The 16,318-nt window shown below is 41.5% G+C and overlaps 1 protein-coding gene across 1 annotated transcript in view; it reads left to right on the plus strand.

Moving 5' to 3' along the window:
- Positions 1 to 13,159, plus strand: part of rad51b (RAD51 paralog B) — a 38,592-nt gene extending 25,433 nt beyond the window's left edge. Inside the window, exon 10 of the mRNA XM_041064445.1 lies at positions 12,197 to 13,159. Coding sequence (XP_040920379.1) covers positions 12,197 to 12,300 — 104 coding nt within the window. The 3' untranslated portion in view covers positions 12,301 to 13,159. The remainder of the gene's footprint in view (positions 1 to 12,196) is intronic.
- The last annotated feature ends 3,159 nt before the right edge of the window (positions 13,160 to 16,318 follow it).

Here is a 16,318-nt window from a genome sequence, read left to right on the forward strand (position 1 = left end):
CCAGAGGAATCACTGAGCCCCTGCTCACAGCCAGTAATGTGCTGCAGCTAATGTGCCTCATGTCAACAGGGTTTTGGAAAAATGCAACAATAATGAACTTTTAACAGCATATTTTTTATGGTGGAGAGTTGATAAGAATCAAATCAGCTCACCAACATTCTGAAACAATCCAGTAGCTGAATTCTTCACTACTTGGAAAGATGTAATTTGCAGCACTGATGAACTTCATGATGACTATCTGAGCTGCTGTGAGAATTATTCCTACAACCAAAAATGTTCTGCTCAGATCCACATATGTTTGACAGTTCATTAAGTGTGCATTAATCACCAGATGAAATAAATAAAACTGATTTTATAACCATCAGCAGACTACCTTCAGAATATGTGCTAAATGTAGAATGAAAGGATGAAGACTTGTTCAATCCAAATATTGGCTTTCTTCCATATATGGAAATTTTAGGCATGTTTTATTAAATGATATATAATATTTAATTTTGTATCCATTTAAGTTGATTTATAATTTAATTTTTATTTTATTTTATTTAATCTCATCCAGTCTTGTTCCTTTTCACACCCCTGTGTACTGATGAATATTTTATTTCTCATTCACTCCTGACCTGTTCAAGATATATATGCATATGTATCTATAATTTATTTCCATTTCTTTCTGACAAAGCACTGATAATGACATCTGGCTTCTATCCTAGAGTAAATAGCATGAAAGCCAAACCTCCTGTAACTCCTGAGTGTGGGCAGCAGTTCAGAATGTGGTGATCTTCCTTCCTTTGCGTCTCGTGTTGGAGGTTCATCCTGCTTTTCAATCGAGCTGCCAGGCAGCTGCTGAGGATGAGCCAAACCCAGTGGAATGTAGGGTGTTTTCACCCGCTCATCAAAGCTCAATGCATCTAGTTAATAATTCATGGTGAACTATTAAATAACTAGTCTAGTTATTGCTTCATACTGAGCTGGGTCCACTGAAGGACATTCTTTTTACCACAAGGCCACCCTGTTGTTTAAGTCTCATGTACCTTAGTAACTGGTCACATGTAGCAGTGTTTTACTGCAGAGCTTGGTGGACGTTTAGACTATACTGATTAAGGTCACACACACACACACACACACACAGGAAATCTTACTGTCTAAGTTAGCTTTGACTTAGACACCAGTGGATGACTTTGACTAATCATCTCTCTGGGTCACTAATCTTCCACACACACAGTGATATTTGTCACCACCTTCATAGGTCAATGTAGTTTCCATAGCCTTCTGACATACAACAGTACAATCATCAAACTAACACGCAAACATTGAATGTTTGGTCAGATTTGTAGTCTTTTTGCTTACTGTTTAGTTGGATAATTCATGGTTCAAATGAAAATGTTACAAGCTAGTTTGATTTTATTTCAGTAAATGTCTTTATGGCATTCGATATGGTAGAACTTTGGCTTCCTTGGTCAAGTAATAAAAATGTTGTAGAAAAACATTTTTTATATTTATCAAGGTAAATAACTGAAAAAGTGTTGTTTTGGTATCAGTGCTGAAACTTGGGTGTTGTATTAACACTGAGCAGAAGTAGAGTCTCTGCTACATCTGCTGAAGCTGCCCTAAGCTAAGCAGTTCAAGCAAGTCCAGCTCGGATCCACCAACTGGACCCTCAGTGAAGGTGGAGACTCTCGGGAACTGCGGCTCTGCAACTCTGCTTTCAGTGTCGGCCGATAAAAATGACATTTTAGCTTGTGTGAGTGAAACACAGGCTGTCACTCCACTGATGGACATATTACTGTGAGTTCAGATGTATTATCTTGACATTAACATGGCAGATCATAGGTAGCCTAGCATAAAGACCACAGGCAAAGGCAAATGGTAGCTGTAACTCTGAGTATTACGCTGTACTCCATTTGTTAAACCATACACATACAAACAGAAATGTAAGAAGAGGGATTTCCAGAATTTCCCAAAGTCCTGAGCAGTTCTTTTAAATCAGAGGTGTCCAAACTGTTCCACAAAGGGCCGTGTGGCTGCAGGTTTTTGTTCCAACCAAGCAGCAGCACACCAGACTGCACTCATTTAATCAACTGATCTCAGTCTTCAGACAGTTGATTGATCAAACTGTGTGCCCTTCATTGGTTGGAACAAAGACCTGCGGCCACACGGCCCTTTGTGGAACAGTTTGGACAATATTGACTTAGAGAAAAATGAGATGCGAGGGCCGAGATGAAGAGGAGCCTCTCTGGTTCCACGTCCCCCTGTGCCTGCCTGCCATGAGTCTGCAAGCCAAGGCAAGCAGAAAGAGGATAATTGAGCCCCTGTTTGCTGTGTGAGACTTAAGAGTAACTGCAGAGTGAATAATGTGGGTGGAGGGGGAGTGGACAGGGGGAGCTGGGGTGGGGGGCAGGAAGCAGGGGAAAGCCTATGGGAACACCAACATCCTCTTAGAATGAAATCACCAGTCCTGGCTTTGATGGCTCTGAGAGGGGATTTTATTCTGAGCCACTTTTCACTTGCCCTCCTTTGCCCACCCAGACCACCATCCTCTTCCCACTCACGTCTCACCACCCCCACCCAACTACCACAGACCCACAACTACCCTCTTCATGCTTAACAGCTGGGCATGTGACAATGCAGTTGTTCACCAAGCTATGGGAAGGCAGCATCAAAAGCATAGGCTCTCCAGTGTGGTTGCTGCTTGATTTTTGGCAAGTTTACAGGGGACAAGGGCCACAATCTTATCTCCTCTGTCTCATGTAATCTCTAAAAGAAATGCAGTCCTTCTACCACTGATTAGCAGTGATGTGGTCTTGGAAGAAGACTTACAGTTACTTTAATCTCAGAATTCTATTTTATTTATTCATTCATTCACATGTGGCCGTAATTCTCTTCTGTAAAATTGCTTCATAAAACTCTTGTTTGTTTGGTGGCTCTATGCCCTCCCAGGGGCAGGCCCCACAGTTTGAGAACCAAAGAGTTACACCCACATTAAGCATTTTGCAGCATAAATGTAGCAGCAATAGCAACTTTTCCCTGACTCTTTCCAGGTATAGCTGCAGCAGGATACATTCTGGATGAATGGTTGAGTACAATATGTCTACACTGCTTGGGATACAAGAGAAACTAAAGTGTACAGAAGGTGAGTAGAGTGACAGAGAGAACTCACTGGCATGAGTTCATTCAAACATGTAGGAACTGGTGGCCAGACCTGAAGCTGCAGTAATTCAGTGTCTCCTGCATAAATTGGCAAAATACAAATGGAGCAGTCTGATGTGAGTGCAGGTGTGTGGTTGTTCTGGAGCAGCCTGGTGTCATGTGCATGTGATTTAATGAAGGTTAACACAGTGGACGGCTTTGTGTAATGACACTGACCTCCGATGCAGCACTTTTATCAACATATGTTACTGTTGCTACCATGGAGGAGCATTTCCTCTCATTTTTGACAAAGTACTTCTTACTTTACTTACGTAACCTAACCTAACCACATATCTACATCTTCATGAATAAAAAGAAGTAATATCTAAAAGGGGTAAGAGATAAAAAAAAAAAAGAAGCAGTTATCAGGAGAAGCCAAACATCTTAAGCATATCTTTTTTATTGATGTACTTATTGCAATTTGAAGCATCAAGCTCATTGTATGGAAAAGTTGCTAGTGCTTCTATGTTTATGCTGAAAATTTAAAGTAGGTGTAACTCAGTGATTCCATAACTGTAGGGCCTGAGATGGCATAGAGCCACTACAGGGGGTCACGTGGACCAGACCAAGCTTAGAAGGTGTTGATATCGTCTGATAAGGAGGCAGATGATCCCACATCACATTGCTTTATACCTTTGTAGTCCATGATAGAGAGCAGGCCATTCCACATCAACTACAAGAAAGCTATATTCAGCCTGGTCTTTGTAGTTCCTCTTTGCCATCTCGATGGACCTCAGGAGATCATATCTACCTTTCCTGTAAGCCACAGGGTCTCCAGAATTTCAGGCTGAAGTTTAAGCCCCTAGTTTGGCCCTGGCATCCACATTAACCCAGGCTTTCAGATTCGGACAGAATTTAATGTTGTTCAAGTCAAGTCAAAGTGTTTCTTGTCATGTGTACAGCGAGGAAACATGTTTCCCTGTACAATGGAATTCTTACTTTGCTGTCCACACTGAATGCCTAAACAATACACAATATAAATTCTAAAAACACTATAGATTCTAAACAGTATAAAATAAGATAGATAAATAATAGTTCCACCTTAGGAACCACGTTTTCAGTTGACATATTTATATAGCTGGTGACAGTGTCTTTGTATTCATGGATGTCTGAGTCTACTGCATTCTGAAAAATCTGCAAAAGTCTGTGGAATGAAAGCAGTCCTGGAGTGTAAATATGGCGATACACTGTTTTTTTTCCTGCTTTGGCTTTTGTTTGTAAGCAGGCAGGAGAAGAATGAAAGTATGATCTGCTTTTCCAAATGTGGGATGGGTGAAGGCAATTGTAACAGTCCTTCATTGGTGTACAACGACGGTACAGAGTCTGGTCAGTGGTCAACAGTCCACTCTCCTTGTATGGGAAAGCTAATGTGTGCGAAAGTTAATGTATAATATTTTGTGTAGTATTTTGGCTAAGCATTTTCCTGATTCACCCTCTTAAAGTCTTCATGATAAAAACAGCATCTGGATGAGAATTTTCTAGATAGTTGATTATCTCGTACAAACTGTCCAGTGTCTAAGCTCTGTCTGCCTGAGGTGGAATGTAGGTCAATGTTAGAATGATTCAACTGAATTCCTGAGGGAGAGAGAAAGGGCTGACTTTAGCTGTATTGAGGTCAATGTTCGGAGAGCAGTGTTCAGCAGCTACAGATATATTTGTGCCCCAGTGAGAGTTCACCAAACACCATCTCCTTTGTGCTTTTACCAGTTACCAGTTTTACTTTCCGTTGACTGGATGTTTGGGTGTTGTTAGGACACTCGGGGTGGGTGTGGAGGGTTGAAGCACCTTTTCTGAGTTCTGCAGAGAATCCTGGTGAGTCTGCCTCTCTTACCCTTCTTCCTTCTCCACTGGTGATGTAGATAAAGCAGCAGAGCCCCCAAAGTGGCAGGTGGTGTTCAAAATTCCCATGCATCGTACCTGCGAGGTCCGTTTTGAGTGATGATCTGATGTTTGGTGGTCATAACTTAAATTTCATATAAAAGCTAACAAGCAAATCAATAAAGCACAAAAGCTATAGAGTTTACTTGGAGCTCTCACCAGAGTAGACATCTTATGGTGCTTCAGAATACAAGATTCTTGGCGTGAAGTCTGCACTCTTTTCTTTCAAGTGACCAAGTTTGACCACGGTGGATTCTTTCACTACCTGAAATGTTTTCATTGTTAACTCAAGATTTGAAAGCAGCCAGCAGTTTAGCAGAGGATATTATTCCTCTCCTGCTGCTGTCCCACTAGCTTGGTTCATGTCACTGAAATGCAAGTACCGGTAGTCAGAGATTGATGACTGGATATTTTGGATTGAGGGTGGTGTTTGAGGAAAAATCATAGGTCATCAATACTAAGAAAGATTCGTCTACTGAGTAGCATGAAGATGCTGACTAATCTTTGTGATAATCCACCAAATAGATTTAGAGAAATATTGCCTCGGAGTAAAGTGCTAAACAGACAGCTGACACAGCCTCCCTGAGGCCCTGTTTGAGCAAATGCTTCAGGAACTTTTGCAATATTTTCTATATGTGAGACTGTGACTCAGACCATGGATCAGAACTGTGGCTAGATAAAAACATAGACAGTACAATACTAAGTGGTGAGGAGCACCAAGATTCCCTTTAACAGCTCATGGCTCAAGGAGAGAAGACAGAGAGAGGGGCAGAGAGCGGGAGGGAAAGAGAGAGAGGAGGAGGGAGAGGGAGAGAGAGAGTGGGAGCGCCAGAGAGAGAAAGAGGGGGAGAGAGGATATGGGGGATGCATAGCATACTGCAGGTTCCACATAATAATATTAACAGGACTAATAACGATAATTAGAAGAAGACAATGACAAACAATAACAATAGTAAAACTAATAATAATAAGACTAATGATAATAATTAGTGAGAGTACATCCCCTAGATTTAGGAGTGTAAATAACAGTGGCCACAGATAATCTCAATAATAACACAGTAAATGAATTAATATCACTAGAACAGTCTGTTAATACTGGAGATGAATATAGAAGATTAATGTTTGCTGTGCTGAGTGGTTGATGTTATTGTCTGTCTGTGTCTGTGAGCACATTGTGAACAAGGAAACAAAGGTAGCATGGTAAGGACATAGCTCTGTGTCAACACTCTCACTTCTACTACCAGGTTCACTTCCCTGTCTCTGTGCTCTGAGAAAATTTTTGTTTTTCTTCTTCTTACCACTATCACATACAGATGGGTGACATATGAAACACCACTTCTCTAGTCTGTCAACCACTTAACGGGCATTTACACACACACACACACACACTGATGACACAGCATCAGGAGCAGGTAGGGTTTGAGTGTATTGCTCGAAGACACTTCGGCCTGGTCCCCCAAACCAGGAACCTTACTAGACAACTTCTCAGTAATTTCAAAGTAAAACAGGAAATAATGATCCCAAACAAACAGAAATGAGTTCTCAGAGCTGGGCGTTCAGGGAGTCGCATTTTTCATGGCCAGCACACGATCTTGTCTTTGTTGATGGTTTTTCTATCTCTGTCACACAAAGTGGTTCCACATGTCCCTTTTTAGATGGTTTGGTGTCATAATTATCAGCACCACTCACTAGTTTCCACAATTTTGCGCTGAGAACAGATGGATGAACAACAGCTAAGTTAACTGAAAGAGCAACATGAAATATATCAGAGTGAGAGTGCATTTTATGAATGCTTTCAGCTGAAGTACATTACATGGCTTATTTTGAACTTGAACAGATCATTACAATTGAATATTTAATATTTCCCCACTTTCAATTTGTCAGTTTGTATTTAGAATAAAGTGTGACATCTGTAGTTCACAGGTAGAAGCCATGGCCAGTCTAATAAACTTCAAAACTCAAAAGACGAGCTGAAACTGAAGCAGTAAGGAAGAAGTGGCTGATAAAGAGAAAAAAGAAGAGTGAGTCGCAGAAAGCAGGAGGAGGGAAGGGCAGAGAAAAGTCTGGAGGAGAATAAATCAAAAGTGGCTCGTAATCACAAAACAGGAATGCAGTCAGTGTACACTGTTAAACACTCCCTAAGCCCTGGCTCCACTACACTCCCTAAGCACTGCACACAAAGCCCTCTTTGTTCTGCTGCTGTTGTAAAGAAATAACCCCCCTTTCTATCTCTATTTCCTTGACTCAATATCTTTGCCTCTCTCTATCCTTTTTTTTTCCTCTCCTCTTTTCAGTCTGGCCTTTGTTGTTTTGTTGTTCAGCTTCCATTCTCATGTCCTCCTACCCTGCCCTTTGGCCCTCTGTGTCATTTCTAATATGCTGCTGTTCAGAGAAACTCACACTGAGTATGACAGCAGAGGAAGCTGAAGTTCTTTGAGAGCTGACATAACAAGCAATCAGTCGTTCGGAGTACAAAGGTGAAAGCTGACGTGACCCAGGTGCTTGATAAAACTCTCTGGAGAAGAAGAGCTAGCTAATGAAATACTGAGAGATTACAGGACTCATAAACTAGCATCAGACACAACTTACGTATCAGTGTGTTTTCTGGAAGTAGCTGCGGTCAGTCCTGATATGTACCCTCTAGAGTATCATTTAGAAATAATGTGTATGTGTCACTGCTTCTGTCTGTCTGCAGTGGGAGGGGTTTATAGCCAGGCTGTGCGACTTCTCTCATGCAGTTCATGGAGTGTTACTGTGGTGTGAAGTAGTGTTTCTCCTCCACCACAGTGCAGAGAGCTGCTTCTTCTTTGCCCTGTCTTGGTTCAGCTGCTGCTCAGTATTCCTACCACCACATCCACTTTACTACAGCCTGTGTGTGTGTAATGAGACAAGGGAAGAGAGTTGGCCCCACACTCAGCACTGTCACTGAGGTACATTTTAAAGGATAACACCTGTTTATTAGAACTGGGGTCTTTATAGTTTTGACCATCATTCCTGTCTATATATGACACAGTATGACAATTGCATTAATATCTGCAATACAGGATTTATGTCCAGTAAATTTAGAAGGTAATGGTATGGATGTAACGCCTTAGAGTTTGAGTCTTGTCATAGACCTGCAGTTAATGTTTGCTAACTGTAGTCCTGTGGCCCTCTCCCCCTAACTGTTTTTAACAAGGAGCACCATAACCTTAAGTGTTCTAACCATGTTCCCACATCTCAGTAATTAAAAATTCTTCATCTCAGTAAACAAAAACAAACAAAAAAAAAACCCCACACACACAGATGCCTCAAGACATCCAGGAAACCATGATTCAGTAAATGGACTGACAGTTTGTTTACAAAGAGGGAAAATGTGAGAACAATTGAAAAAAAAAAACTTGTTTCTGTTAGGACATAATTTCCTCCAGAAATGGACTTTTCTGTCCAGCAGGGTCTACTTCTCTGGGTCTGCTTCTGTCTCTGGAAACGGCATGCGTTCAGAGTGTGAATGTGTGTCAACTGTCTTCATACAAACACAGTCATCACCAAACTGTCAAACAAAAGCAATTGGTGATGTCAGCGTCCCAGTTATATAAGGAGGGAATTACACAACACAGAGTTTAATTCTCTCCATATTTAGTCAGTGTTTGGGAGGGGAGCGAGGAAATGAAGCACCCATGATTCATTTGGTGTATCATTTTATCTCTGTTGGTCAGGGCTGCTTTTAAGATTAGACGGACATGGTTATACACAAGGTGCTTTGGCTTGCAACGATAACGTCTGCTCATCATCACTTCACGCAGAGCTGCCGTTTGACTGCCAATCCCAACAAACAGGTAGTTTTACTATCACATTTTAGGTGTGCTCTACATTTATAACCCTGTGGTCTGGAGCTCATGGAGAGCAGAGCGAATGACGTGATATATATTTTTAAAGAAGTACATTACTTCTTTGAAATACTGTGTAACAGCATGTTCAACAGCATGTCAACATGACCGTGCTCCAGCGGCTGGGGTCATGAGAAGCTGATCAGGTCATACAGGTGATGCAGAGGTATAATTATCAACCACCTCTGCAGGGACCTGTGCTCTACTCTTAGCAGGCAGTATCACATGCTGCTGCTCTGCCAGTGGCCACTGGTTAGCAACTGTGCTGCTGAGAAGAAAGCAACTAATAAAAAACAATGACCTCCCAGACTTATCCGTCTTTGTCAGTCAGTCAGTCCTGGGATCTGCTCTGTGAGACTTTAAAAGGACATTTATAAACAGAAATCGTAGAATATTACACCATGACGAATCCAATCTCTATCTCCTTCAGTGATAAACCGCGTCAAGTTCTCTTCTGAGATGCATTTCCAGTTTACATTTTGAAATCAGATAGTTGTTTGATCTGCCCATGAAGCAACTGAGTAGACCATGTGCATACACACATGGTCTGTTGTTTCATGCACCGGTGACAAAACAAAGTACAGAGAAGAGGAGACAGACTCTGGGATGGAAGCAGAATCTGGAAGCCTTTTGCTGGCAGAGCTGTGAGAGTGAGCGAGGCCAGGGTCCCATGACCAAACTGCTGTGAGGCTGAACTGCATGCAGAGCCATAATGAGTCTCCTCTGTAATTTAACAGTTTGATTTGATTATTGGTGTGTTTGTGTTGGGTTGGGGGCCTATGAGAGGAGGGGGCAAATTAGGGCTATTATGTAAGACTTCAAACAGGTCCGGGCACAGTAGTGGGCCGGTGCTGGGAGTGTGGTAATGTCAGGAACGCTCACCCTGCTGCCTTCCCCTCACTCCCCTACTCTGTCTTCCCAGAACTGTTCTCACACAGTCCTACAGATGACTCTACGGGAACGCCGGTTGTTCACTTTACTGCAGCTTTACTTTTTATAAATTAGAAGACTTTTTGGCAGAAATAATAAAAAAAACTGTATGATAGAGACATAGAAAACACACCTCATTCCCTTTATTTTGTTCACACTGAATGGTGCTTTTACACATTCAAAACAGAGCTTTTCAAAATCACAGTCTGGAGTCAAAGCTGATGTCTGCTTTCACAGAAAATGAGTACTTCTGCTTTTCAGTACATTTAAGAAGTAAACTTTCTCTTACCTCAGACTGGCTCTGTAATAGCTTGTTTTGTATGTAAACTATGCTGTCCAATGACTCAAGGAAAGTTGATAGCAGGTAGCATGCTCAGCTCTTTAGTCAGACTCAAAGACAAGTGTTTGAGATGATTCAGTTATATTTTATTTAGATTTTTTGCATTACACAGAACAAAAACAAAAAACGTAAACTGTGATTTCATAAAAACCATACTAGGTATCAAAATACCGATTTCACCCAATATAGTCCGAAGTCTTGTCACCTATTTCAAGTTTCAACCATGTTCCTATGTGAAATTCAATTCAGTTTTATATATATATAGCGCCTTCCACAATCAAAATTGTCTCAAAGTGGGTTAGGGTTAGGGGTTAGGGTCTTCACAGAGACCCAGAGCCTGACTCCAGAGCGAGCACTAGGGGCGACAGTGGCAAGAAAAAACTCCCTTTTAACAGGAAGAAACCTTGAGCAGAACCTGGCTCATATGGGGGACCCTCCTGCTGATGGCCAGGCTGGGTGAAAGGAGGAAAAAGAGGAAGATAGGACAGCTAGGAATGGAGGAGAGGAAGAGAAGGACATGCAACATACAAAACATGATACACACAGGAGAGAGCCAGCATTCAGATTACAGAACAAGTCATTTATGTGATGAAGTGTGAGATGAAGCAATACGGCTCCGAAAAGGGATGGGTTTGATCATTTCTTTGGGACTTATGTCGCCATGGTTACTCAAATCAGTACCAAAAGTCTTAACACGCTATTCCTGATGGAACCACACATTCATTGCACAATGAATGAGATATGTACCTTCTGTGCTTTCACAACAGGCACATAATTATCACCCAGTCCTATAAAATATCATTTTATATTAAATATATTATATTTTTGTTTCTAAGGACTAGTAAATCTGATGATACTGAATGTAATGGTGAAGGCTTATAAAGTCCCCTGATTACAAAAAGAGGCACAGTGGTGATCTGTTATTCTGCCTGTCCTCTCTGCCCTGTGCTGTCTTTGAAGAATGAATATAGATTATGGCAAAACAAGTGAATGTTATAAAAATACCTCCACTGACGTCAGGAGCTGTGGAAGTAATCCATCCCCTATTTTCCTTCAGCTGTTCTGTTTTATAGAGTCTGTTTTGGAGCAACATTTTTTGTGACTGTTTACTTCATACATGCCCACATGGTGACTGGTAGAAACAAAGCAGCAACAGACTGTTTCCTCCAGCTCTGCCAACACATATCAGCTCTCTGCGCCTGATGCAGAAGAGGGGATGGAAGTTAAGGTACTGAGTGCTGAGCTAGGACACAAGGACACACAGCAGGTGTCCTGTACTTGATCTTAAACCCTCCCACATTCGGAGAAATAGACTTTTTGACTAAGCAGATTGATATCAGTTTCATCTGTGTGTACTGACCTCCTGCAGTGGAAAAGGTCACACTGGTTAGCACAAAGATTTGGCAGCTAGCCTATCTTCATGAACAGTGAACAGCTCTAAAGCTGCCTTATTCATGTTGGCTCTGATTAGGTAACAAGCCACTCACCAATCCATCTGAGTTCTCACTAAAGAATCAGGATTGTCTTCTTCTTCCTTTCTTAATTCATTCACAGACTTTGATTAATGCAGTTTCTCCTCACTACATATGCTGTGTCAGGACAGTCTTAATTTGGCCAACCTGATCATTGAGTGCATTTCTGATTTTAAAAGAGGCACTGATGTGTTGTAGGATGTCGTGTACTGCTACAGGAAAATACACCCATGGAGAGAAATGTGGGGGGCAAGGAGCACAGATAGACAGAGCTGGTAGCAGTGTAAAGTCTCACTTAACTGTGCAGAGTTGTGCTCAGCTGAGGTGTAAAAACTTGGTGCTGAAATCCTGACGGTGGGTCTCAAACCTGTGACAGTCTTCTGTCTAAAAAGAAGACAGTAGCTGAATGTAGAGGGATTAAAGTGATACACAGAGAACGTCTTGTTTGGCCTGTGGGAACCCTGATATAGGTGACGTGTGTTTGACTCTGTCTCTGTTTGTGTTTGCTCTTTTTTTTTTTCCAGGAAACAACAGTCAGGAAACCCTGTATGAGGGCACAGACCCAAGCCTTCAGCCAATCAGGGTACGGACTGGATTCAACTACAACCTGACGGGATCTGTGGACTGAGCTGACCAAACACTGCTGTGACTCGTGTGTGTGTGTGTGTGTGTGTGTGTGTGTGTGTGTGTGTGTGTGTGTGTGTGTGTGTGTGTGTGTGTGTGTGTGTGTGTGTGTGTGTACAGAGTCATTATCCAAAGCTGTGCCCACATAGACTGACCTTCTGACCTTAACCCTAAAACCACATTTTAAGCATCACTCAGCCATTTAAATTTGTGGGATCCAGCAGTGTAGTCCCCATAAAGCAGTTGGGCCCCACAAGTATAGTGGACTCCCAGTTTTCAGACCCCACAAATATAGTAAACACATGCACACACCGTATGAAATGAAAACACTTGGGATGAAGGCCACTGTCATACTCTCTCTCTCTCTCTCTCTCTCTCTCTCTCTCTCTCTCTCTCTCTCTCTCTCTCTCTCTCTCTCTCTCTCTGTGTGTGTGTGAGTGAGTGTGAGAGTCATAGTCAGATACCACACATACTCCCCTCTGTGATGACTGAACTGGCTGAGGTACAGTAAGTTTAGAATCCAGGACACTGGCTGGAAAACTGAAGCAGGGAGTGGGGGCCCTGGTGGCCTGATGGTTAAGGCACATACCAAATACTGTAACCACAATGTTCATGGTTCAGTTCCAGTCCAGGTCTCTCGTTACATATCATACACTCCTCTCTCTTTCCCCACATTCCTGTCTCCTTACAGTAACTATGAAATAAAATGCCAAATAAATGAATAAAAACACGAGGGAGTGTTTCCTGCCAAAGGGTTTAATCCACTCACTTTTGACTCATTTTGACTCATTGTAATCTTCTCAGTTTACTGTGTAAATAGAGGACAATATACAGAACTTTTCTGTTCTATGTCAGAAGGTACCATGATGGCATGCGTCTCTGACTTTGTGGATCCACACTCCATCTATTTGGGTTTCTAATTCTGAAATTTAAAAAAAAGTTTCAGACTATCACCTCTAACCCAACATGAAGAAGGAATAATAGGTAACTAGAGCTGAACAGGTAAGATGGCCACTGGTGGAGCCAGGTGGACTTAGAGCAGGTTGCAAGAGTGAAGCAGGCCGTGGAGAGCTGAGCAGGTCCACATTACTTCACATCAGTGTGACATAGTGAGAAGCTTCAACTCTTCTAACTTAAGTGGATTATTGAAGTTAACCTTAACTGTTTCTTTTGTTACAACTTTTTTTTTTCAGTTTTCAGCCACTGAGATTTTGAAATCTCATGTTACAGTGACATGGGTCCATGAATCTTGATATATTTGTACAGACTAAGGCTGCATCACCACAGATCACATAGATCAGGTCAGGTTAATGCAGTTATTCTCCACACTTGGAATCAAAGTAAATAAAACACAGTTTACTTGGGTTCAACAGACTTAGACAACAGCTGACCCAGACTTTGGAACTCAGGTGCCAGCTCAGGTTAGGGTTACTAACTGAAGTATCTCCATGACATCTCCATACAGTGGCAAGAAAAAGTAAGCAAACCCTTTGGAATTAGCCAGATCTTCATCTAAGGTACAATTATGGACACAACATAATCTGTTTTAACTAATAATAACACAAATTATTGTATTGTTCTTGTCCACACTGAACACATCAGGAGTCAGGAGTTAGCAAACCTGTCTAAATGGAGGTGATGCTCTGGAAAATAGTGCCAGCACACGTCAGAGCAGTAAACCTCACCTAATGCATTCCTATTTCAAACCAGGTCCTCGTCTGTTGCTTTTTTGCTTTATGTATCATGCAGATCAAACTGCTTAGTCACCACTGGAGACTAATAGGAGGAGAGAAGCATTAGCCATAATTCAGTTTGATATTAGTTTGATTTCGGCCTTCTCTGCTGCCTTCTGAACAGACCAGCTAAGAGTGGATAAGAGTGAGTCCTGCTAAAAGACTGCAGCCTTTGAATAATTCACAGGGTGGATAAATAAGTTTATCAAAATGAAAATGACAAATAAAAAAAAAGTAGAATCAAGGCTGGATCACTTTGGGCAGATAAGAAGAAATACTGACCTCAGTCCCAGTTCCTGCCTCACGTGCGTCATACATTTGATACAGCAGAACTTCACCAGCGTATTTGGAAGTTCAACTCAACTCTCAACAAGTAACAAGTAAAATTACAGCCTTTTTCTCGTAATATCATGACTTTACTCTCATGACATCAAAGATTATTTTCCCATTTGCACTAATACTCGAAGACTAGAGGTTGAAATCAGTGGTTGCAAATAGATGTATGTCTCATATGTTTGTTTGGTGGCATTTAATATTATAAAGTTTGTTTTGCCTCAGTCACAAGAAAGAGTGTCCACTTCTGTGCGATTTAAGACGCTCTGGATTCCATCTTTGTGTGGTTGCCTTGGCAGTGCGTGTCCATGATTTCAGAAAGAATGGAACTTCTAAAATCAACAGTCAACAGTGTAAACTTATTGATTCTTTTGTCCAACTCAGGCTCTTTAACTTCAGCTGCTGAGTTTTTTTTACATGTCACACATTAACATTTCTCCATTCTTCATTTGCTCCACTGGATTAAAATGGAAGCTCTGCTGTTAAAATTTACCCTTTGCCATAGTGAATCGTAGTATCAGCTCCAGTGAATAGGTCCCTGACCCACAACTATTGGAAGCACTTGTTTGAGGCTATTGGCGTCAAAGGAGGTTTGATCCAAGTTCCAAGTGCTCACTTTTTCCACCAGCACTGTGACTGTTTAATGCTTGTGTTCAATAAAGACATAAAAGATTATAACTGTGTGTTATTACTGTGACTGAGGTGAAGATCAACTCACATTTTATGACCAATGAATGCAGAAAACCAGCTCATTCCAAAGGGTTCAGTGACTCTTTCTGCTGCCTTTAAAACATTCCCATCAGCCTCAGCTATAGTGTGTGTTTAGTTTCTAAGTTACACATTAGCATGTGAGCATTCTAGGACACTAAACTATGATGAAGGTTGGAGATGTGGGCAGTGATTCGGAGGTTTGCATCCAGATCAGCAGGTAGTTTGAGAATCACCAAACTGCTACCACTGCCTTGATGTCCTGATCTCACCTTCAGTATTGTGTTGTCCTTTAACTTATTGCCTAATTCCTGACGGTGAAATATCACAACTGTTTTCCAGTGTAATTTTACATTGTACAATATCATGACTTAGTGAGAAATCATAGAACCATAGGGATTTTACCACCCACTTGGTGTATTGAGTATAACTTGTGTGTAAATTCAGACCTGCTGTTTTAATTTAATCTGAATTAGTGAGGGAAGATTAGATTTAACTCAAACTAAAGCTCAAGCGTCAACTTCAACTTTAGTTGAAGTCTGAGTGTGTGCTGATTGTGTTATACTTTTAACATGAGGAAAACTTCTTCATTAAGTCAAGTCCATTTTGTTTCTATAGTACTGAATCATAACAGATGTTTTCTCAGGGCACTTTTCATATTGAGCAGGCTTAGACCATACTTTTTACAATATTATCTACTGAGACATTACATTTTCCCCAAGAACAGCACTTCGAAACAGTGGAGAGGAAAAACTCCCTTTAACAGGTAGAAACCTTGAACAGAACCTGACTCATGGTGGATGACTGATGACACAGCATTTTCGATCAACTGGAGAGTCTTTATGACTTGTTGGAACAGCCTGATAATAAGGAATTGCAATATTCCAACCTAGAAGTAACAAACGCATGGATTCAAGTTTTTCTGCATGTCTTTGAGACGGGATATGCCTGATTTTTGTAATGTTATGAAGGTGAAAAAAACAACCCTTGAAGTTTCTTTGATTAAGTTGGTGTCTTGCACAGATGACTCCCTGAAAAGTGTAAGGACTGCCTCAGTGTACACACTGCAGAGGAAGAGTGGCAGTGCAGCGCAGGTTCCGGGTGGTGAGGCCTGCTTCCACCTCCACAGATCAGCTGCTTCAGCACTCAGCAGCCTGAATGAGCTGCTAGTGCTCAGGACTGAACATGACCCTTCATAGTCTTGCAGGTCATTAACAAGCTCTGACAGGCTGTTACCACGGTGACTGT

The sequence above is a fragment of the Toxotes jaculatrix genome, chromosome 19 (genome assembly GCF_017976425.1).
Source record: "Toxotes jaculatrix isolate fToxJac2 chromosome 19, fToxJac2.pri, whole genome shotgun sequence".
Taxonomy (NCBI): Eukaryota; Metazoa; Chordata; class Actinopteri; family Toxotidae; genus Toxotes; species Toxotes jaculatrix.